Source organism: Poecilia reticulata, linkage group LG12 (genome assembly GCF_000633615.1).
Source record: "Poecilia reticulata strain Guanapo linkage group LG12, Guppy_female_1.0+MT, whole genome shotgun sequence".
Taxonomy (NCBI): domain Eukaryota; kingdom Metazoa; phylum Chordata; class Actinopteri; order Cyprinodontiformes; family Poeciliidae; genus Poecilia; species Poecilia reticulata.
The window spans coordinates 3,440,452-3,461,323 of record NC_024342.1 but is presented as its reverse complement, the minus strand read 5'-3'; the positions used below and the strand labels follow the sequence as shown (position 1 = coordinate 3,461,323).

General features: G+C 40.6%; 4 protein-coding genes across 9 annotated transcripts in view; all 4 read right to left on the bottom strand.

Moving 5' to 3' along the window:
* Positions 1 to 2,118, bottom strand: part of clip1b (CAP-GLY domain containing linker protein 1b) — a 34,083-nt gene extending 31,965 nt beyond the window's left edge. Inside the window, exon 1 of one of the 3 annotated variants that reach the window (XM_008423330.2) lies at positions 2,039 to 2,118. The gene's annotated coding sequence lies outside the window, so the exon portion shown is untranslated. Of the gene's footprint in view, positions 1 to 1,481; positions 1,937 to 1,978 lie in introns of those variants that run through there. The other 2 variants (XM_008423328.2, XM_008423329.2) reach the window with 2 other exon arrangements.
* Positions 2,119 to 3,087: 969 nt separating this feature from the next.
* Positions 3,088 to 5,470, bottom strand: LOC103473245 (hydroxycarboxylic acid receptor 3-like). The gene is made up of 2 exons (XM_008423323.2): positions 5,390 to 5,470; positions 3,088 to 5,296 (listed from the first exon to the last, which is right to left on the bottom strand). The coding sequence occupies exon 2, from the start codon at positions 5,129 to 5,131 to the stop codon at positions 4,142 to 4,144; it is 990 nt and encodes a 329-aa protein (XP_008421545.1). The 5' UTR covers positions 5,132 to 5,296; positions 5,390 to 5,470; the 3' UTR covers positions 3,088 to 4,141.
* Positions 5,471 to 5,569: 99 nt separating this feature from the next.
* Positions 5,570 to 11,099, bottom strand: denr (density-regulated protein). Of its 4 annotated transcripts, none has more exons than XM_008423324.2 (8): positions 10,875 to 11,099; positions 9,686 to 9,798; positions 9,573 to 9,592; positions 9,380 to 9,464; positions 7,707 to 7,805; positions 7,361 to 7,477; positions 7,134 to 7,273; positions 5,570 to 5,884 (listed from the first exon to the last, which is right to left on the bottom strand). In XM_008423324.2, the coding sequence occupies exons 2-8, from the start codon at positions 9,786 to 9,788 to the stop codon at positions 5,840 to 5,842; spliced, it is 609 nt and encodes a 202-aa protein (XP_008421546.1). In that variant the 5' UTR covers positions 9,789 to 9,798; positions 10,875 to 11,099; the 3' UTR covers positions 5,570 to 5,839. The 4 variants fall into 4 exon arrangements, with proteins under 4 accessions (XP_008421546.1, XP_008421549.1, XP_008421548.1 ...); XM_008423327.2 differs by having other exon boundaries at positions 7,707 to 7,787; XM_008423326.2 differs by having other exon boundaries at positions 7,707 to 7,796; positions 10,875 to 11,097.
* A 511-nt stretch (positions 11,100 to 11,610) lies between these two features.
* Positions 11,611 to 20,611, bottom strand: bcl7a (BAF chromatin remodeling complex subunit BCL7A). The gene is made up of 6 exons (XM_008423322.2): positions 20,142 to 20,611; positions 17,928 to 18,009; positions 17,740 to 17,836; positions 17,512 to 17,661; positions 15,299 to 15,402; positions 11,611 to 13,923 (listed from the first exon to the last, which is right to left on the bottom strand). Exons 1-6 carry the CDS (start codon positions 20,231 to 20,233, stop codon positions 13,849 to 13,851), a joined length of 600 nt encoding a protein of 199 aa, XP_008421544.1. The 5' UTR covers positions 20,234 to 20,611; the 3' UTR covers positions 11,611 to 13,848.
* Between the last annotated feature and the right edge of the window lie 261 nt (positions 20,612 to 20,872).

The window sequence follows — 20,872 nt, the reverse complement described above, 5'->3', positions numbered from 1 at the left end:
CAATAAATTCTGTATGAAAAAGTCTATTTGCAATAACCAGGGTAATAAATGTGAGGTCCTACAGGGCTCGTGCTCGGTGTTCAGCTTGTTGTTTTTTTTTTTTTTTTGCATACAGTAGGTGGTGAACAGAAGCCTTACCACAAGGATGACTCACGCTGGCTGGAACAACACACACTCTGTTTCACACACAAATGGATTCAGCATGGATTACATTTAAGTTCAAGGAAAATTTGACACCTTTTCACATACAAGTGCTCTAAAGCCTTTAAATATGGAGAAATTGCAAAATATAAAAGCCAAAGACATAATCAAGGACAAATGGGAGTTTTAGTTTGTACACCACTGTAGCAAGCTTATCTTTCAAGTGTGAAAATGTTTTACTTGGCACACTTCTGAATCGTAGTCATTGTATTTTAATGCCCAGGGAAATGCGTCACTGATTGTTTTCATTTACATTTGTTCATAACTTGTCAGAAATCTTCCGCAAGCAACAACAGAAAAGTCTGGAAGGCAGGAGCATTTCTTCCTTTAATTATTTGCTGCGTTACCAACTTTCACTTCAGTGTCAATGTGTGTCTTCTGCCTATCTTTAGCTTTGTCATCAGAAAGTGAAATGAAACACCATTCAGTTGACACCAGCAGACTGAAATGCTTAACTTCTCAGCTACCAAAAGTTCTTGAATTCACCTGTCTTTAAGGTATAGTTTGGATTACATTTGGATTACAAAGCTGTCCAATTTTGTAGCAAATGTTTGAATTTGAGAGTACATACATATGTATGAGGCATAATGAGACATGGTGGTGGCAGCGTCATTGTGCAGTTGGGGTGCTTTTCTTCAGCAGCAGCAGGAAAACCTAGTCAAAGTTTTTTTTTTGCAAGCTCGATGAAGCTTAATACAGGACAGTGCAGAAGCGGTAAGAAAGTCTACATAGAGGTGGCAAAATGCATGCAGACGTTCACCTTGCAAAAGTAAAACAACTGTAAACATACAGCAAGAGCTACAATAAAATGTTTCAGATAAATGCATGTGTTAAGACTCTCTAAGAGAGCAGAGTCAGCAGATTTGTAACTGTAACTGCAAGGATACCACACATTTTTATTTTGTTTTGTTTCAATTTTTTAAAAACAATGTACCCTTGCTATTCCATTCCTCATTTACGCCCAACTTTTTGCTTTGTTTATTGTGTAAAACCTCAGTAAAAATTAAATACCATAAAGCTCACGTTGTGACGTGAAGTCTACGTCCTTTTTATGTGGGTTTCTCAGTCACCCATCACGTCAAACACTCAGTATTTTCATGTTTCTCTTAGCTAGCTTTTTCATAGACTTATATAAATTTTAGCTATATTTATGCGACACATTTTGTGGATTAAAATCTTATTTTGAGTGATACATCTGATTTTTGGATGAAACATCACCAAGGCGGGTCTGTCTCCCCACCCTGCCAGCCGGTACGGCCAAACCAAAACAACAAGCATACCTGCAGCTGTCAAACATCAGCACGAGACTTCAAGGTCTCACACACCCACGCTCTTCTGTTTCCATCTTCACATTTATACCCTCAAATGAGAGCATAAAGCGTTAGCCAGTGGACAATTACGAGGCTGGCCCGTGTTGCTGTTGGTCACATCTGGGTTGGGCTCTGTTATTAAAAGAGCTCCAGCGGGATAACTTTGATGCAAAGCGCTGCATCACTTCCAATAAATTCTCCACGTATTCACTGAAACGTTACCAGCGTACAGCGGTTTAAATAAGTCTTTTGTCAGTTAACCCACGGCGCAAACTGTAGCGTTGTTGTTATGTTTTGTGTCCTGTAGCTAAAGCCTGAATTCCAGCCTGCTGGAATGCCAAAGCTAGTAGCTAGCTTCAAATGAAGCGCCGACTACTAGTTAATGTGAGACAACTAACCGCCAACTGATAGGATGTTCCAGAAAATTCAAGCAGACAACGGCAGAAAAAGTTGCTCTGCAGACTTACTTTGTCTGTTTTTTGTGAATTGAGTCTCTGTTAGGGCTGAGGAGGGAAGGTGCGGCGTACCTTGCACCGTTACATGTTTTTCCAGCGGCTCCCGTTTCCCTGCCCAGCCCCGACTGTCACAATCTGACGTCACCCTGAGAGATGATGCTGAGTTTGAGGACACACATAAAAAGCTCGGACACCTCAGTTTCAGACCATTTTCCAGGTAATAAATAAATGACCAATGAAGGCAGCATGAAGCTACATTTTTGGAATAAATTTGTTAAAGTAAAAAGGATTCACTTCTGTCACCCCCCGTTATTATTCAATTTTAGTCCACTCCACTTGTGTGTGTTTTGCAAACAATCGTGTACTTTATACAAAACCCATATAACAGTGAGTTTTACTGATACTTTGGAATTTTAATTTAAAAAAATGCAAGTTTTGGAAACAAGAAGTTATAGTCATGTTCTTTGGGAACAACATGTAGTTATTGGGAAGGGGACGTAATCCAACTGAATGAATTAATACTTGCTGGTGTATCCTGTGAAGTTTGCCTGAAAAAAAACATGTTAAATAAATAAATAAATAAATAAATAAATAAATAAGAGGTAAAACTCTGTTTCATAGGCATACACACTCTTAATTTAACTTTTTTTGTATTTTTTGATCGTACTTCAGCTTTCAGTGCCTGTCAGCATCCCTTATCTCATCTTGGCAATAGTTTTCCAAATTTATCAGCTCTCTTGACCAAACCTTCCAGATTTTCTGTCAGCCTCAGTTCTTGACTTCCGATAGTCTATTCCCAACTTTAATTTTCATCTCTTTTGCACCTCCTGGAATCAAAATATAGTATAAAGAAGCTGCATATCACATATGTGAAAAAAGATTTGACGGTGGATCAAATTCTCATTTTTTAACTTCACAAAATCCTGGCATTTTAACATAGGCAGATTCATTTAAGAACTTACTTTTCTTTTTTTACTTGAATTAAGGATTCCACAATTTTATTAAATTTATTTTGTGAACATTTTGTTCATGTTGGTAGTATTCCCTGCAGGGAAAGTTACAATTAGGACAGTTACATTGGTCTTCATCCGCCAGGGATATTGCTCTTTCTTCTTCAACAAAACTATAATAATAGAAAATATTAATTACAATGAATACAACGATTCACTACTTCTCTGAGCTTCTGTATTTCAGCACTATTAAAAATTAAGATGGAAAAGTGAAACCTTTATTTCCTTCTCACATTTAAAATAAGGATTGGGTACAGCAGGCAGGGGAACAATTCACACTTCAAAATATAAAACTATGGATCCATTTCTTTAAAAATTAAGAAATGTAGGCTTAGTGAAATAAATGGTAAAATTTAAAGCAGTGTAAAAATGAGTGCCGTTTATTTTTGGAACTGAAAAGAGGGAGAAAGTGAAAAAAAACAACTTGTCAACAATTACTTTATTAACCCTAACCCAGCAGCCATAATGAATCTCAATGTTTTCTTATAAAACTTACAAGATGAAAGAAAAACAATCATTTTTAGCACAAATGTCAGTTTACTCCCTCATACCACTTTCAAAAGGGATGTATCACAGGGCAATGAGCCATATTGATATACACACACATACACACTAATAAAGCACTTAACCTAAAAGCAAGGCAGAAAGAATTGTCAACATGAAGCTCTCATTTTTCAGCTATAGTGACTGAGTTTTAAATTACGGAGGTTGGAGATAATTGATTCTTAATTTATCCATGATTCACGCAAAAGAAAAGTTACACTTCTAATGAGGTCAGTTGTAATTTATCGAGCACGTCTCACTTGAGCTCCACTCATGCTGAATGGAGTCAATTACTTTCACCAAACGGAACCAGCAGTTACTTCGGATCTTATTGTAAAACGCTCTATGAACTGCTTCATATTTCCATTTGATATTAACGCTGCTTATCGATTACTTAAACTTCCGCAGTCCCAGCTCCACGGCTGTCCTATTAGTTCCTGAAACCACAAGAAGAAAAAAAGCTCAAAACCGCACGAGGGGTCAGGACCGCGCGTAGGCAAGAAAGCTCGCGCGGGGTCCGCTTAAGACCACAAGTCGGATATGAAGTGCGCTACTTTGTTAATCTTTTCTAGTTTATTACAGCTATAAACTTGTAAAACACGTTTTCACCCATCAAGTGATTTTAGATGCCGTCACCATAAACGGTGGAAATGTTGTCGGACGACTGCGTCGGCTCCTTGTCGTCGCTTCTTCCCAGCAGTTTGTTTAGCACCTTTCTGAAGGAGCCGCTGAACGCCGGACTGGAGAAGTAGTACACGACGGGGTTGAGGACGCTGTTGAAGTAGGTGAAACACACGGACGTGTAGAACGCCAGGTTGGCCTTTTCGAAGTGTCCGCATTCGTCATACCACACCTTTAGGACCCACACGGCGATGCGAGATATGGTGCTGGGGAAGAAGCATGTGATGAAGATGAGAGCCACGGCCGCGACGAACTGAACGGCGCGCTTGATCTTCCCCAGTTTGTCCAAAGTCCTGTTTCTCAGCTGCCAGGTGATTCTGATGGTGCAGAACGCCACGATGGCGGTCGGCAGGAAAAACTGGATGACGTAGAAGGCATTGTGCCAGGTGGAGAGAGGCGTGAAGCCCATGCAGATGTTGAAACTCTCACACTGTGTGCGGTTGCTGTTGTAGAAAAAGTGCTCGTTGGCCAAAAGATACCCGGTTGCCAGAAAAATCAACCCCCACAGGCCGAGGGAAACCCACAAAGCGTAGCCCAAGCCCAGGCGGTTTATTGGGTTTCGCGGGTGGACGATCTTAAAGTATCGGTCAACGGCCACGGCCGTGAGGAAGAAGATCCCCGCCGCACGGTTGGCGGCCAGCAGGAAGAGCAGGATGCGGCACGGGATGTCACCGTAGATCCAGTTCTTCCCACGCCGGTAGTAGTCCGCTCTAAAGGGAAGGCAGAATAGTACGATGGAGTCCGCAACCGCTAGATGAGTGAGGTACACGGAGTTGGGCTTCCACGTGTCCATGTAGAAGATGAACATCCCCAGAGCCAAGAAATTCCCCATTAATCCAAACATGAACTCCAGAATCAGAACTGGAGGCAGAACCCGGTCCAGGATGGGTGACTCAAAGGCACAACAGACCTCTGAACGGGAACTATTCATCTTCTGACCCACCGGTGATGAGCAACAACCACCTCTGAGTGATTAAAGACGTGGTGCACCAGGTGTCTTTAGTTGAACAGCGAATCATGTTTGCACTTATGCAAAGGGCTCACGGACAAACATGCTAATTCCAAAGTAGAGCGAGCATCTGCGGACTGGCGTTATCTGTGGGGAAGTGGTGTTGACCCAAAGGAGCATTATAACAACTGTAAATGTTATCTGTCTGGGGATGGGAGCTTCATTAGAAAACTATTATACCTGGGAATAGGTTTACTCATGGGTGAGCAGTAAGTCGCAGGAAAAACAAGTAACCCGCGGCCATCTATGGGACTCATAAAGCAGGCGATGACGACAAAGCCCACTCTGGAAAAGAAAACACTTAAAGCGTCAAACATTAATGGAAAACCAACCTGGAATGAAGAGCGGAACAGCAGAACGGACGGAGGAGAATGAAATTTATTAGCCTACAGATTTGCTTGAGTGAAGAAGATTTGTGAAGGACTTAATTCATACCACACTTTGGCAAACAAGAGAAAGCAGCTATTGACTAAAAATAAAAAAAACCTGCCGCCAAGTGAGTGGCCAAGTCCGCACCTTTTTATGTACAGTAAATAAAATAGGTATAAAATGACTTGATGTGTACATTTGGCCAGGTTGTTGTTGATGTTACAGGTCACATCCATCCCAGTGAAAGTGCATATTTGGTCTTTACTTCTTGACTTCACCCAGATCGTCGATGCTGTCATCATCCACCTGCAGAGGGAGAAAGAGGCTGAACTCAGAAACGTTGTGTTGCATTTGCAGATTTGTACAGTAACAGTTTTCTGAAATCGTAGTTTTGTTGTGTGAAAGTCTTTGCCTGAGCAAATCCTCCCTCTGGAGTTGCAAACTAATCACAAAGGCTCAAGTTTTCCAGATTTCTAACAGCAAGCCATCAATTTTATCAAACACTAACCAAAAACAAAACAAAACACACACTTTGGCTAGGCCATGAATATGCTTCGATATAAACTACTCAGTTGTGGCTCTGGATGTATTTAATGATCATTCTGCAAAAAGCTAAACTGAAGTCTTTTCCAAAACCTTATTATTATTCACTAATCTTTTCTTAGCTTATTTAGGCCCCGCCCACACAGGGAGGATTTTAGGTGCATCAGCAAAGAGGTTTTTTTTTTTGTCGTTTAGTCTGAGATCCACACAGATCTGGTGCTTTGAGAGACTAGAAATGATCATTCTTTGAATCCGGGTTCCGCCATCTTGGTTAAATTTCAAAATGGCGGCTTTATGTATCAGTGTAGCGAAGTGAGCTGCGTCCTTTATGAAACGATGAAGTAGCTCCAGCTCTCTCCCACAAGCGTTTCACTCTCACATGGCGCTGATAACAGCGTTTTCTGTGGCACTGCGTCCTGTCATGCTTTGTTTACCGTTTACAGAAACGTATCGTGTTCATTTCAGTGTGGACGGGGTCCAAAGTTGAAGGCAATTTGTTTCACTGGCCATTTTGAAATACATTTATTGTTTCTCTTCCAATGCAGAACTGTACACTATGCTGTGTTTGTCTATCACGTATAATACCAGTAAAATACATCAAATGTAATGTAAGTTTTTGTAAAACAGCATGTTTTACAAAAACCGTTTTACATTTAAATTCTGTTTTACATTAAATTTTATATTTGCTTTAAGTCCTACCTTTTAATATCCGTTTCAGATCTAATATTCTAAAATACTATTTTTAATGGTTTACAATTTATTATTCAAGTATGTATGTTGGGTTTCTTTCCTGTATATCCAAACATTATTTAAAATGCTAAGTTCAAACAAATCTAAACACCAAACCAGCCCTTTATGAATTTTGTTGTTCAAAATCGCAGTGAAATAAGGTTTAATTTAACCAGATGTGTTTCAGTTTACAGATAAAGATGGAAAAAAAGTACATTTTACCAAACTTAACAGGTATAAAAACATGAAACTTTTTTCCATGAAGACCGTTTTTTTTTTTTACCTCAGGCCACTTTTCTTGAATGACGTCAATTATGTCATCTGTAAAATCTCCCTGAATGATTATTTCATCCTCGGCTGTAACTGAGGCACCACAAGAGAACTTCTGAGCAAAGAATCGCTGAGCTTCTTTAAGATCAATGTCTGCAACAAAGAGATCGACATTTAGACAAACGTGCAAAAAACCGAACATAGCAATGCGTAGATGGAGGGGAACGGCACAAGTCTCACCAAATGTTGCCAGGCCACACACTCGTGTGACATATTTCTTCTTTGCTCTTGGAATTTTGGCTATTGTGACTTTCTGAGGCACCGTCTTCTTTTTCTGTTTAATTTGGCCTCTCCCACCTGAAATGAAAAGGAGAATAAAGAAAGATTTGAGTCATTGGAGACAGCAATGGTGCTGAGAGATGAGAAACTTCAGGAAAGATGAACCCACAGGTACATCATATCCAAAAACAGAATCAGCTTTATTGGGAAAGATTGTGCACCAAACAATAAATTTGACTTCTGTTGCAAGCGCTCATAGAGTACAAACATTAAATATGACTATATAGACTAATACGTGAAGCCATACCTCGTTTTTGCTTCTTCTTCTCCTCCTCTTCGCCTGTAGGGGGAGCTTCTCCAGTGCCGGATTCCTGTTTGGGAGCATTTCCTGCCGGACCAGAGGGACCAAAGAAGCAAAAAGAAGAATTACAACCAGTTTTGCAAAAATTATATTTGTCTACTAGTAAATATTAGCTTACTTACAAACAAGGTTTTTTACTTTGCTACTCTAATTGCTGTGGAATAATAATGAATATTTGTTTTTTTATTATCAGGGGTGCACAAAAAGCCTTAAAAGGAACCTTTATGCAAAATGTACATATTTTTGTACTTCCATTCAGGTCTCAAAAGAACAACAAAATAATCTCCAACTGTTTTTTGGCAAGAAGTTATAAAGATTTTTGGTGTCTGGAAAATTAGCCGTTTCAAAAACGGCGAGCGCCTGGTGGCCGGGCTTTTACCCACGGAGCCCGGCCGGGCTCAGCCCGAAGAGGAGACRTGRGTCCCCCTTCYGATGGGCTCACCACCTGTCCGAGGGGCCAAAGGGGTCGGGTGCATTGTGCTATGGGCGGCAGCCAAGGGAGGGGACCCTGGCGGTCTGATCCTCGGCTGCAGAAGCTGGCTCTTGGGACRTGGAACGTCACCTCTCTGGTGGGGAAGGAGCCGGAGCTAGTGTGCGAGGCTGAGAGGTTCCGGCTAGAAATAGTCGGCCTSRYCKCGACGCATGGCTCTGGTTCTGGAACCAGTCTCCTTGAGAGGGGCTGGACGTACTTCCACTCTGGAGTTGCCCACGGTGAGAGGCACCTAACCTGAATGTTAGGTCAAAAATTGACATGCACCGATACCTAGCAACACAAGTGGAGCTCCAGCATGTTTGGTCACTGTATGTGCTGTACAATGGCTGCTGGAAAAGGCAAATGCTTTGTTGTTGACTTACCCTCCCAAAATCACTTGCTGCATGCTTGTTGGTTGTGCAAGAGGCTCCACTAATGCTTTTCAAAAATGTATAGTTGCACATCTGTTAGCAGCCATTTTCATATAAGAGTGTAAACATTGAGTTGTGGGGGGCGTGGCCAGCAGCTGTTTTTTTGGATTTAAAGTGACAAGAGGCCCTAAAAAAGCTCAACATAGGCAGAACTGAGCAGACTAAAATATCATCTAAAAGTGATTTTGTGAAAAAAAATGTAATTGGCTTGTTTTGCGTAGCCAACAGATCTATCCCAATTTGTCTAGAGAAACATAAAAGGTCACCTTTAATTTGGAGTGACCAGCCAATACAAGAAACAAATCCTATCTACCTCCACAAAGGTCTGACAAATCAGCCACTGTCCAGTTTTGCTCTGCTGTGGGAGAGCTCTGACTGACAGACTCACCCACCAGGGCACGTCTGCATGTGCATACTTCAACTTGGAATTAGATTTGCCATCCAGCTGTATCTAAAAACACCATCTTGCTCTGTATGCATTGGCTCTGTAGCCTAAAAAGTATCCAATGACAGAACTCCATTCCTATCACTGCCATCCTTTACTGTAGTGCAGCCCATAAAAGACGAGATATCCTACACAGAACAAGCCAATAATTAAACTTTTAAAGCTACTGAAAATTGGTATTTACACAGACTTCTTACCACTATTAATTAAGCTCTTTAACTTGTAGAGGAGTAAAGCAAAAAAATCCACAGAAAACCTCAAAGATACTCACCTACAGTCATCTTGGCAAACACATCTGGAAAGTTCTTCTCAAGCCACTGCCTACATTTGGCTGGCTCGGGCATGTACTCGCAGTACTGCGGAGACATCACCAGTTTTTACAACTCCCGAAAGAAATAATCTGCAGGCGCTTGTTTGTAGTCCAAATAATGCGCGTGTAATGTCTGTCTAATGATGAAACTCACCTCTGTAGGTAGGGAGCACACTGTAGGAAGGAAGAAGAAAAAAAAAAAAACTCGGGTTAAAGGCTGTTGAAATGCACCGCGATTACGCGACAGATTGAGTTTATTGATTGTACCTCCGCAGTAAAGAACTTTAAGTGGGTATTTCGAATCGGGGTCCAACGATCCTTGCTCAGATCTGGTTTCTGTAGACCCAGATTCCATTTCAGTAGTAGCCATCACAAATGATCTGGGCAAGGTGAAGAGAAGCAATAAGAAAGTTTGAGAAACAAGAAAACAAAGTAGCGTTGGAATGGCAGCTGATGTTTCACATTGTGTTTTTGTCCACTCTACCCCTTCACCATGTCCTTTTTCTTTCCCTGACGTCACAACTTTGTCATCGTGTTTGAGTGTAAAGCCTCCATGTATGAGAAGACTACAATAAGGCTGTTGAAATAGTATCACCGTTTCACTGATTGAAATGAAGCGTGAAATTAGCTAAAAAATGTAACCTTTACTGGTCAGTGAACGCACCATAGTTTCATAGTAAGATATGAAAGAAAATGTAAATGGTAGTGATTTTATGAGATTTTAGGTAATTCCTTACATATTTCGATATAAATTGAGAATCTGCCACACGGCTTAGAGTGCCTGCCTTAATTTTTAACCCAACTACATAATCTTAGCATCATATCAAAGTTCATTTAAGACGATATCAAGCTGAAATGGACAAACAACTCTTGAACATGTTGCTAAAATACCCACTTTTACATGCAGGCATGATAATGTTGCGTGTGTAAGGTCATGTGTCCCTTATTTAAATGTTACAGCTCGTAAAAATCAGGTGAGAAGAAATATCCGATTTCCTCCCTAGACACTAGACCGGTCTGAATGAAGTCTATATATCATTTTAACCAAACAGTTCAACTGTTTTCTTCCCGACACTGCTGCTTTATGTGGAGATGTTATATTTATTTAGTTCTCAGTTTGATCTAATTTGCTACACAGCTGAAGTAGCCTTAGCCGGCTAACACATGCGGCTGTTTTATAGGCTGAAAGCGCTGCTCCACAGAACAGTGTGCCAACATATTCAACATCAAATTGTACAATTAAAGTCAGAAATAATGTTGCCACTCCGGTCACTGCATAAATCGAAACGCTACATTTAGCTTTCAGTGCTTTCATTCATCAGGTTACGTGGACTCACCAGCTGTCACCGTTAGCACCTCGATTGAGTTTAGCAAGCTAGCTAAGCTAATGCAGCACAACGACTCACTGCAGCTGAAAAAAGTGAATTAAGACGCGGAAAACGAGGCCGTTCCCTACCTCGCACAGTAAACTCTTAAAACTGCTGGTTCAGTAGAACATTCGCTCGCATTATTAGGATCAGTTCCACTTCTAGAATATCATTTTCACTGAATAAGGTCTAGTTGGCATACTTCGAGCACGCCTTGTTACGCCTCTTGTGAGAGGAGTCTAGCCAATAATATATAGCTGCAGTCTTTCGCACCACTCTCAGACCCAACACCGCTCCCAGGCTCCTGTAGCCGAAAACTCTTCCTGGTTCATGCAAGTATTTGCTTCCGGTTGGCGCATGCGCAAAACCCTAACACCCTAAATTGGTGTTAGGTTTCACGATTGCTGACACGATGACAAACCATTATTCACTGAATGTGTCAGTGTAGTTTTGTTTAAAGTGGGATATAAAATAGGTAGGATAAAGGTTGGGTTTATATGGCAGCGTGTTAAGTTCATGCGAGAATTTGCGTCTGGTTGGCGCATGCGTAAAACCCCACTGCTGTGTATTATGGTTCACGATATCAAACAATACTTTGTTAACCGAATGTGTCCGTGCAGTTCGAAGGTGGAATTTAAAAGATGTAGGATAAAGGTTAGGTCTATGTGGTAGGAAGTTAAGAGCAAACAATGAAATCCAAGTAAATCAACTTGTAGCATTCAAAAGCATGTAGATAAAATTTGACATTTAGCTAAAAAGTAAAATCCCAAATTTGTTCTAGAAGTGGAGGACTTTTCACAAGTTTCCAACAGACTGACACAGACAAAGCATTTGTATGACTTTTATTAAGAAAACAAAACCATTGGACATGATAAAAACAAAACCAAGCACTACTGATGGAATAAATAAGTCAAACCAAACCATAAATCTGTACATGATCTAAAGAAAAAAATGGTCCCAAGGGAAAAAAAAGTTGTTTTTTTTCATCTCACAGCTCTTTTTTTTCTCATTTTGTCTTTTTACACACAGTTATGAGCAAACTATAAATCAATCGGCTCAATCAAGTGAACGCTACAACATAAGTGAGAATTTGTTTTTCTTAAACTGAGTGTATATGTAATGCTGTTTATAACTGTTAATGTCAATACAATAGCATTTTTAAAGTTCCAGCTCTGCTGGACTGGGAATGAGGTATATGCTAATCCACCCTCTGAACCGAGACAATGTTTTAACCCCTTCCTCTCCATCCGTGTGAATGCTGATTTGCTGAAAATCTGATTCTGGGTTGTAAAATGCATCGTAGCCCCGTCCCGTCACGGTTTGCAGTGATTCAGTTGATCTAAATTCATTCAGGATTGATTAATGAAAGTAAATCTTAACATGAGTGAGGTTTTTTTTTTTCTTTTTTTACATTAGAGGTCGTAGGTCTGAATCCGTACTTTAAAGTTCAAGTAAATTGCACTAATCAGCACACAGTCAGGGGGCAACTATGCCACGTGTGTATGGATTCAGCCGACAGACAGCACCTTGAAGGAGGATTAGAACCAATTCTTTGAGCAGAAAAAAAAAAAAAAAAAAAAACAGTGAGCGAGAGACTGGACCTTTAGTGGCGAACGGCACCAGCATGTCTAGGTCGGAGACGAGTAACCAGTACAGGGAAATAAGACGATTAGATGCGAGTCGACGGTGATGTGGAAAGAAACCGGAAGTTCTGATGGATGAGGTTTGCAGGTGCTTAAAGGAATGAACATGATCAACTTCTGGGTAGTGTTAAAACCTAATTGTGACGTGTTTCATAGGAGTAGTATGCGTTTACTTCCTTGCTGGGAGGAAAGCGAGCGGGCGGATGCTAACACGTAATGCTACCTTACTTCTCAATAACTGCCTGGATTTACGTACAGCCGACTTGGTGTCGCTCTAAATCACATTATGTTTTTGTTTTTTTACTCGCAGCAAGGAAGCAAATATCTCCCAAATCTTTTTCCTCAGAGAAAACATCCTATCAGGTGGAGTTAAATATAAATAATTGGAAAAACTAATTAGTGACAGTTATAAGGCAAAAACAAAAACAAAACAAACCGAAACAAAGCATGGCACCAAAACTTAAGTCCAAACCTGCTTGAACTAAAACTTGTATTAGTCGTAACAACTCAAGGCACACACCTCCGGGACGCGCTCTAACCATGTCTGTCCTCACTACTTATCCAATAGTCCGTCTCGGCGTGTACCGTTGCCCTCTTCCTCTACGAACCGCGAGCTAATTCACTTTAGGAGAAAAATAAAAACACAAACATGGAGAACTTTTCATGGATAGAGATAAAAGACATCCACTACAGCAGCAAATCTATCTGTGATCGATTGTGACATACCATAACAGTGCATTGACCCTCCTGAGGGAGAAAAAAAAAAGAAAAGAAAAAGATTTAAACATTCCCTAAACAGAAGAGAACATTAGTCTAGCAGGAGGTGAATCGGGAGGATTGAAAGCGAGACGTGGCCTTGGGGGTGGTGGTGGGGGGGGCTGCCACAGCCACTGATCTGAGACCAGGTTAGCCCCTTGACTTATCCTGAGCTAAACCGTTAGCAGTGAAACAAAAGAGTGATCTCAGAGCAGCGTCTGCGATCGGCCTCATCCTAATCTCAGAGCTCTTTAAGTCACAGAAGCGGGTCGGGGTTTGTGTTCTGGTCTGGCGGTGGCTGGGCTGAGCTGCCGGCGCTGTCCCGAAGCTTGGGTCTGGCGCTTCTCTTGGCAAAACAAAATGTGGAGGACTGGAAGGAAGCACGGAGGGGGAACCACTGAATAAGAGGTAATATCCATCCTCCCTCTGTGGCAGGGGGGAGTGTTTGGGTCAAAGTGGGAAACAGCGATAAGGGAGAAACATCCGTTCTCCCCTTGGTTTTGAAGAGCAGGGAGGGGAAATAATAATAAAAAAAAACAACAAAAAACAATCTAAGAGGAGAGCCGGTGTGTCCATTAGCCCTAAATCATCTAGAGTTAATGGGAGGAGGTGCAGAGGAAGGGAGACAGGAAGGTGAAGGAGAGAATGACTCAGCCCGAAACATTTAGCTCTCCTCAAAGTCCTGAGATGAGGACTCCAGTTTGCTTTTCTTGCTGGGCGGGGTCTCCTCCTGTAGATCCTGTAAGCAAGAAACAACAACAAAAAAACAAAAAAAACAAAGCATGATTACGACTGATGAGCAAAGATGAACCAAGAAGTTAGAGTCAGGCAGGCAGTTTTCACCTTGTTCTGCCCCGACCAGTGACTAGCTGCGTTTCCATTATCACTGTGTGCAAAACTTGAATGTCAAAAAACTACTTTGCAATTGCAGTGCTTATATTAAATAGGAAAGAAAATTAAAAACACACATGAATAAGCCTGTTCATTAACAAACATGACTCCTCCAGCTACTTCCTGTCGTCTTCTTCCGGCTGCTGATCATGTGACTTGTGTGATGCAAAAAGTGTTTCCATTGCAATTTTGCAAAATAAGCCAAATTTGATGATAAAAAATAAATAAATAAAATCACTTCATACTAGTGTCAAACCATTTTATAAAAAAAAAAACCAAGTGTTTTTCAAAATTGGCGTCTTTCCATTAAGCAAATTTATTTTCAAAATATCAAATTGTGCAAATGTATGATAAAAAGAAACACAACTAGTGAAAATTGCAGAAGCATTTGTAGCCAACTGCAGAAGACATAAAATTGGGTGCAAGTGGCATGGTGTAAGCTAAAATGCAACAGCTAGCTAAAATACTAATGATAGCATCTAGAGTACAAGTAGCAGGTTGACCTATGCGCCATTCACTGTGACAAAAACCCATTTAAAAGCTAAAATTAGTTAAACTCCTAATGATAGCTAAAATGTTCTCAATACCATGTGGGCTATTACAATGCTTTTTTTTCCAGCTTTTTTTTTTCAGTAAAAAAAAACAACTGAAAATGCCGTTTGTTTTTTAACTCACTCCATTCAGTCTATTAGATTTAGTTTTTAAATCAAAATGAGCTAAAATGCTAGCTAGGATTAGCATTTTAGCTAATTCTAGTTAGCTTTTAACAGCAGCTGCTGGAGGTCAAAACCCCCACAGGGGTCCTTTAATGACCGAGTGAGAATGTTACAGATGGACTTCTAAAGGGACCCACATGCCTCAAGGGCAGCACGTCCACACTAGAGGTCTTTAAATATTCAGTAACCGCTCAGTGTGTGCCGAAGGAAATCACTGTTCAAGACTGTGATCTGAAACATGAGTGAAACAGAAAACGTTGTTTCTGTTTTTTTAGGCTTTTTATGAAACCAGTCATGTTTTCAAGTCATGCAACAACAAAAGGTAAAACCTCTCATTCTTTCAGTGATTTATTCTTAAAGAACCTTTGCATCATTAGCCATGTTGTTCCTAGAAGGCAGGTAGAAGAGCGATTCGGACCAGCGTGTGAAAACTTAAACACTTCGTTTCCTGCATGGGTTACTGCTCCTCTGAGAGGTTTGCAGACAGACGTGCGGACGTGTTCATACCTGAGTAGCTTTGCTGTCTGAGGAATCCTTCTCCCCTGAGGACAGACTGTCTCTCTTGGCACTTTGTGCTCGCTCTGAGGTCTCTGATGTAGGGATGCTCTTCCCTGAAATCACAACACAGTAAAAAATAAATAAAAAATCTCAGACAAACTTCTCACTTCTTCATCAGGCAGCAAATACAGACAAGAACTCTTCAGTGTGTGTTTGGCTCTTTTCATGGCCGCTTTTGTCGGCACTCTAGTGACCCCAAGTGGTTCTTTGGGGTAACTGCAAACAACCCAAAGAGGTGAAACTAAAATTATATTAAAATTGACCCCCCCCAACCCATTGTTTATTAAGTTTGAACAAAGCCAGCAGAGACGTAGATGCTGATAAAAAGGGAAAAAATACATTCTGCAGTGCTAGATTTCTTGCACAGACTGCAAAAGTTTGCACATAAATGTGTACTGCAGCCCTTTTTTTGATCTGGCTCTTATTCTATGTCATTCTTTTATTCTACTTTTCACATTATTTTATCTTTTACCCAACTGATTTCTGTTTAAAACAAATAATCAAATCAATTACACCTTATTTCCCTTAGAAGGAAAATTAAAGGATTTCTGGTAGCTGGCAGTTTTGCAACAAATCTGAAGAGGCCTCTGACTGAAGACGGTTGCCGTCTGTCATGACACGAAAACATCTCAATTTCAGGGGAGCGAACATATTTCACAGTAATGGTGCGTTCACACTAAACGCATCATTATGCGTGTCAAAAACATGTTCAACGCTTCAAGTTTGACACATGGAAATTGAATGCAGATGCTTGACATTTTGCTCTACTTAGTGTTTCGAGCATTTGGTTTACATTCAAAGACTATGTGGAGGAGGGTCAAAAATCGTGGAAAACAACGGCAATGGATTTGTCCTCGAATCGGTTGCTGATTTTGCTTCTAGCTTCAAGTCGCGCAAGACGCACAAAATGTGTCACAATGAGCGTTCAATGCGCCTCTACGTAGCCTTCAAATGTATACCAGACGTGCAAAACGCGTTTGATGTGAACGCACCATTACACTTCAAGGATGACATCATCAGTTGTTGGTCATTTGCTGCTGCTCTTTGGTCCTGCTCTGCATCCATAAAGTCTCCTTTTCAAATCCTCTGGAATTTGGGGTGAGAGTCCATGTATTATTTTAGGTTTTGAGTTGCAAAAACAATAATAAGTTGTTGCCACGGTTATGAATCATAAATGTCTTGAGGCAAAAAAAAAGCAAAAATCCTTCCAGCATCGCGGCATCCAAAACCAGAGTGAATAATTGTCCAAACGAGGAACGCCTCAAGCAAAAAATGATAAACATAAATCAGAACTGCTCAACCATTTTCTATGAATATATGTTTAGAAATGATAAATGTATATATGTTTCAGGAGATTTGTTCTCAGAGTCTTGAAATGACTTTCTTAAAGGGGCAGTATAATGTAATTTTTTTTTTAGCGTTCCATATTATTATGTTCTTCCCACATCAATTACATACCTAAAGTGTTGCTTTGATTCTTTTATGCATGTTTGAGAAATCCTTTCATCTCCGTGGCAACCATTTAGCTGTGCAAAACGCCTGAATGGGCCTAGCTCCGCCTTCGAGGACAAAGCTCCTCATCAGAACTGCAGATTCTAAACTTCCAAGATTTCACCTCACAGACCTGCCCTCCCTCACAACATACCCACTCAGCTCCTTCAGACTAGCCAACTGCAATTAGCAAACACCTGGTGGAACTGAACATGGCAAAAACGTTAAAAATGTAAACGTTTTTACCAGCGTAAAAACAGAGCAATGGTGTGATGACATCCTAGTCATATTTGATATATATATATATATAAATATATAACATTTTTATATCAACTGAAAGTTAGCATAGTTATTTGATTGCGCAATAAAAAGGCACTATGTGCCTGGGAAAACATAGTACTGCCCGTTTAACCTGGTTATTTAGAGCGACAGATTAAATAAGGCTAACAAGTTGAAACTATTTCTCTGTTTCTGTTGAGATCCAAGAAGTGAGACACAAAAGTCGACGGTTAAATTCCCGGGAGGCTGGATCGGGGCAACACAGGTGTGCAGTGGTTTTATCAAAGGGGAAGTGGTTGTTTTAGATTGAGGATGAAGACAAAAACAGCAGATGGCATATACTGGTACATACTGGTGTATACTGGTATACATTGTGTCTGTGACAGTCTGACCTCTCTTGCTGTCTGGGCTCTGGTCAGTCTTGGCCTCGCCGTTGTCGCGGTGAGACGTGGCGTTGGACTCCGGGGCGGGGCTGGTGCTACAGCTGTTTTCCTGCTTCACTGGGGACGAGTCGGCGATGGAGCTCTGGTTGCTGTTGTCATCTGGGAGAGGGCAGACCGAGAGTCAGAAAACACACGGCCAACGAGCACAAGACAAAAAAACGTGTGTAGAAACCCCACCGTGCATGTCCATCATCCCTGGAGAGGAGCTGTTCTCCGGAGTCGTCACCTCGGAGCCGTATTTATCATCCTTACCCTTCTTCTTATTTTTGTTCTTCTGCACCACAGGAGACACAGTGAGCTACAGTCTGCGCTTCGCTTATATGCGACATTGTCAGCGAACGGTCGGCTAATAATCATGAACTCACGTCGTCTGATTTCGGCTCCGTCACCGGGACCCACTTGTAGATGCGAAGGGACGTGTCTCCGACCGTCACCCATTTCTTCTCCCTGATTGAACAGACAAACAAGCCGATTCAAAGTGACCTCTGGTGGAAAGGCGCTCTGAAACGTGGTGACCTAACCACTCCCTAGTATACTTACACTGGTATAAGTACACGGTTTATTTTTCTAGTATAACTTAAAGTGATTTATTATGAATGTCCTGTGAATATTTCGACCTTTGCATTGAGAGTTTTCTGAGGTTCTCTGACATGATATTGCATGTTAAGTGGAAAAAATAAAAAATGTTTTCATTTATTGCTGCTATTTGAAACAGCTAAATAGTACTTTAGTTGTTTAGGTTACTTTTAGAAATCAAAATGAGATTTTTTTTAGTGTGCATTAAAGATTTTTGTTATTTTAGTCACACAAAGTCAGTTAAGTCATTATTAAAATATTTTGATATCAATCACGCTTATTCTAATCATTGTAACTCACCTAAAACCCTTAAACATTAATTCAGTGATTTATTAGTAAATCTAGATTTTAAAACGATAGTAATTGACCACTGGAAACAATTCTATTATTCTATAAATGTCTATAATATGTGGATGTGTTTTCTGAATTGAATCAACACTACCATGAAGTAAAATCTGCACAAAAGTTGTCAAGACAACAACACAAACAATAATCCAGTGTACACACATTATTTTATTATTAACTAATGTACAATATTTTCCCCAGGTTACTATTTATGTAAACCTAAAAAAAATTAAATAAAACATCTCTGAAGGTTTCATCTTTGAGTAGAATAATCTTGATTAAACATGTTATTGGTTTACAAAAATGTAAAAGAAAGAAAAATGTTAAAGAAAGAAAGAAAGGAACAAAGCAAGAGGTGAGAAAAGAAACAAATTATAAGCACCTTCTTCATTTGGTTATAGTTTATTTTTCTAGCAACCTTCTGGTGTTCAATCGAAAAATAAGTTCAACATGCCAATATTGGTCGAGTAACTAGTCAATCTAAGCTTTTAAACCAGTGTCGGATAAAAAACAAAGTTTCCCTTTAGTGTTCATTTTTATTGCAAAATTACATATTTAGTCAAATTTCTTTAAAGTAAGGGAAAAGTGTAGAAACCTTAATATTCTGGTTTAATATTCATGTAGCTAGAAATTATTGCACTAGAAATGGATAATGAGAAAACATTGTTAAAGAAAAACCTGATATAAAAACCGAAATTAATAAAGTAAATAATAATTAAAAAAAACTTATTCAATTTTCTGAGGTTACCTAGCTGATTCAAAAGTTTTTACAAAACTGAAAAGGACATAAAAATGAACAATATCCTAAAATATAAACGTCTTTATATTTATTTTACCTTACACCATCATATTTTATGTTGCTTTTATTTTGTGAAACAAAAATGCTAAAGTTACAACAAAACCAAACTTCTGCCTTTGACCCGGGGACGTTTGATTAATCCGCCTGAATAAATACAAATCAGATTCAATTCTGACACCGAGCGGAGTTGAACAGCTACATCCATAAATGTCATGTCCTCCGAACAAACATGAGCTTCTGCGCTGTTTAAAGAGAACAGAATGTGATTTTCTGCTTTAAAAAGATAAGACTGAGTCACTACGTGTTCAGCCATGCACTACAGTAGCCTACTTCCCTCTCCCAACCCCCACCGTGTCTTATTCTCCGGCAGACCTAAAGGGCGACTCAAAGCGCTTAATTTAAAACTCCACACGGACTAAAGTGCTCCGACTCAAGAGCGCCGTCGTCAAAATTTGTCTCGGCGTCCAGACTTATCGGCCGTTTCGCCGCTAAAAGCCCGCCGCCTGCGCTCGCAGCTCGGCAGCGGGCAGCAATGGCTTCATGTGACTACATCGAAATGGCTTCTGGGTTCAACCCTTTTTTTTGTCGTTAAAAATCTACGGAAAAACACCGGCTATATGTTGTGTGTTTCCCCCGCGAGTAGCCCCGCGAAAGCCGGGAAAGGCGCTCTTCGCTGGAGCGCCCCGGTCGCACCTGAGCCGCAAGTACATCTGCTCAGAACGCCGTTCAAAAAGCTGCCCTTTATCTTTCTATTTCATCCCTCTCTCCGTCTCGCTCCTTCCCTCTCCTCCCCCAACAAGCAAGCCGTTCTCGTGTTAGATAACGAAGCCTGCTTTTTTTTAAATCTTGTTCCTCTTACCATTTTCGTACTTTCTCAATAGCGGCCATAACCCTCTTGATGTCATCTTTCGCCCTGCTCCGGGTCTCAGCGCGGACCGACCTGCCCGACATTGCCGCGGTGGGTATAATATTTTTAAAGCTCGCCGGCAGTTCAGACACAATGCAAACAGTAGAGCGCACAGAGGAGCCAATGCGCCTGCGCGGCCTGTTGGAGCAGCGGGGGGAGGAGGATGAGGACGAACGGGGCCTGCCGGCTGCAGCTGCACACTGAACAGAGATGTGTTTGCCTGCTGAGCTGAGAGAGCAGCAGAACAAAGAGTACAGCCCGAAAACTCCGTGCTGGAGAGCCCACTGAGGGGGAGAGGAGGAGAATTCAACTTTACTGTGTTTTCTGAGGGAATCTGTAGATTTTGACAATAATATTCGCAATTATAAGTCGTTAGGAGATTGTAAGATATGATTTTAGGTCAGTAATTTGTTTGTATAAGCATGGCTTAGCACCTCACAACCAGGCTGAGACAGGCAAAGAATAAGCAAAATAAAACTATTTTTACTCTGTCTGCTTACCTGTTTTTCTTCTTTTTATTTATTTTGATGTTTTTCTTTCCCTTTAGATATTTTGAAGTTACTCTGTATCTCTTTGTTGCTATTTTAGAGTTGCTACAATGCAGACTGACTTAAATTTGACATGTTTTTTTCCATTCATTTGTTTTTTTCTTCCTTTTTTTCTTTCTTCATGTGTATACTTGT

Bases quoted from the DNA above. Each gene is read 5' to 3' on its own strand.
- LOC103473245 (XM_008423323.2), bottom strand. From the start codon at position 5,131: ATGAATAGTTCCCGTTCAGAGGTCTGTTGTGCCTTTGAGTCACCCATC.
- denr (XM_008423324.2), bottom strand. From the start codon at position 9,788: ATGGCTACTACTGAAATGGAATCTGGGTCTACAGAAACCAGATCTGAG. The intron at 9,593-9,685 runs GTACAATCAATA...TCCTTCCTACAG, and splicing joins TAAAGTTCTTTACTGCGGAG to TGTGCTCCCTACCTACAGAG. The intron at 9,465-9,572 runs GTGAGTTTCATC...ATGTCTCCGCAG, and splicing joins TGTGCTCCCTACCTACAGAG to TACTGCGAGTACATGCCCGA.
- bcl7a (XM_008423322.2), bottom strand. From the start codon at position 20,233: ATGTCGGGCAGGTCGGTCCGCGCTGAGACCCGGAGCAGGGCGAAAGAT. The intron at 18,010-20,141 runs GTAAGAGGAACA...CTGTTCAATCAG, and splicing joins ATTGAGAAAGTACGAAAATG to GGAGAAGAAATGGGTGACGG. The intron at 13,924-15,298 runs GTATGAACACGT...TCTTGCTTACAG, and splicing joins CAGACAGCAAAGCTACTCAG to GATCTACAGGAGGAGACCCC.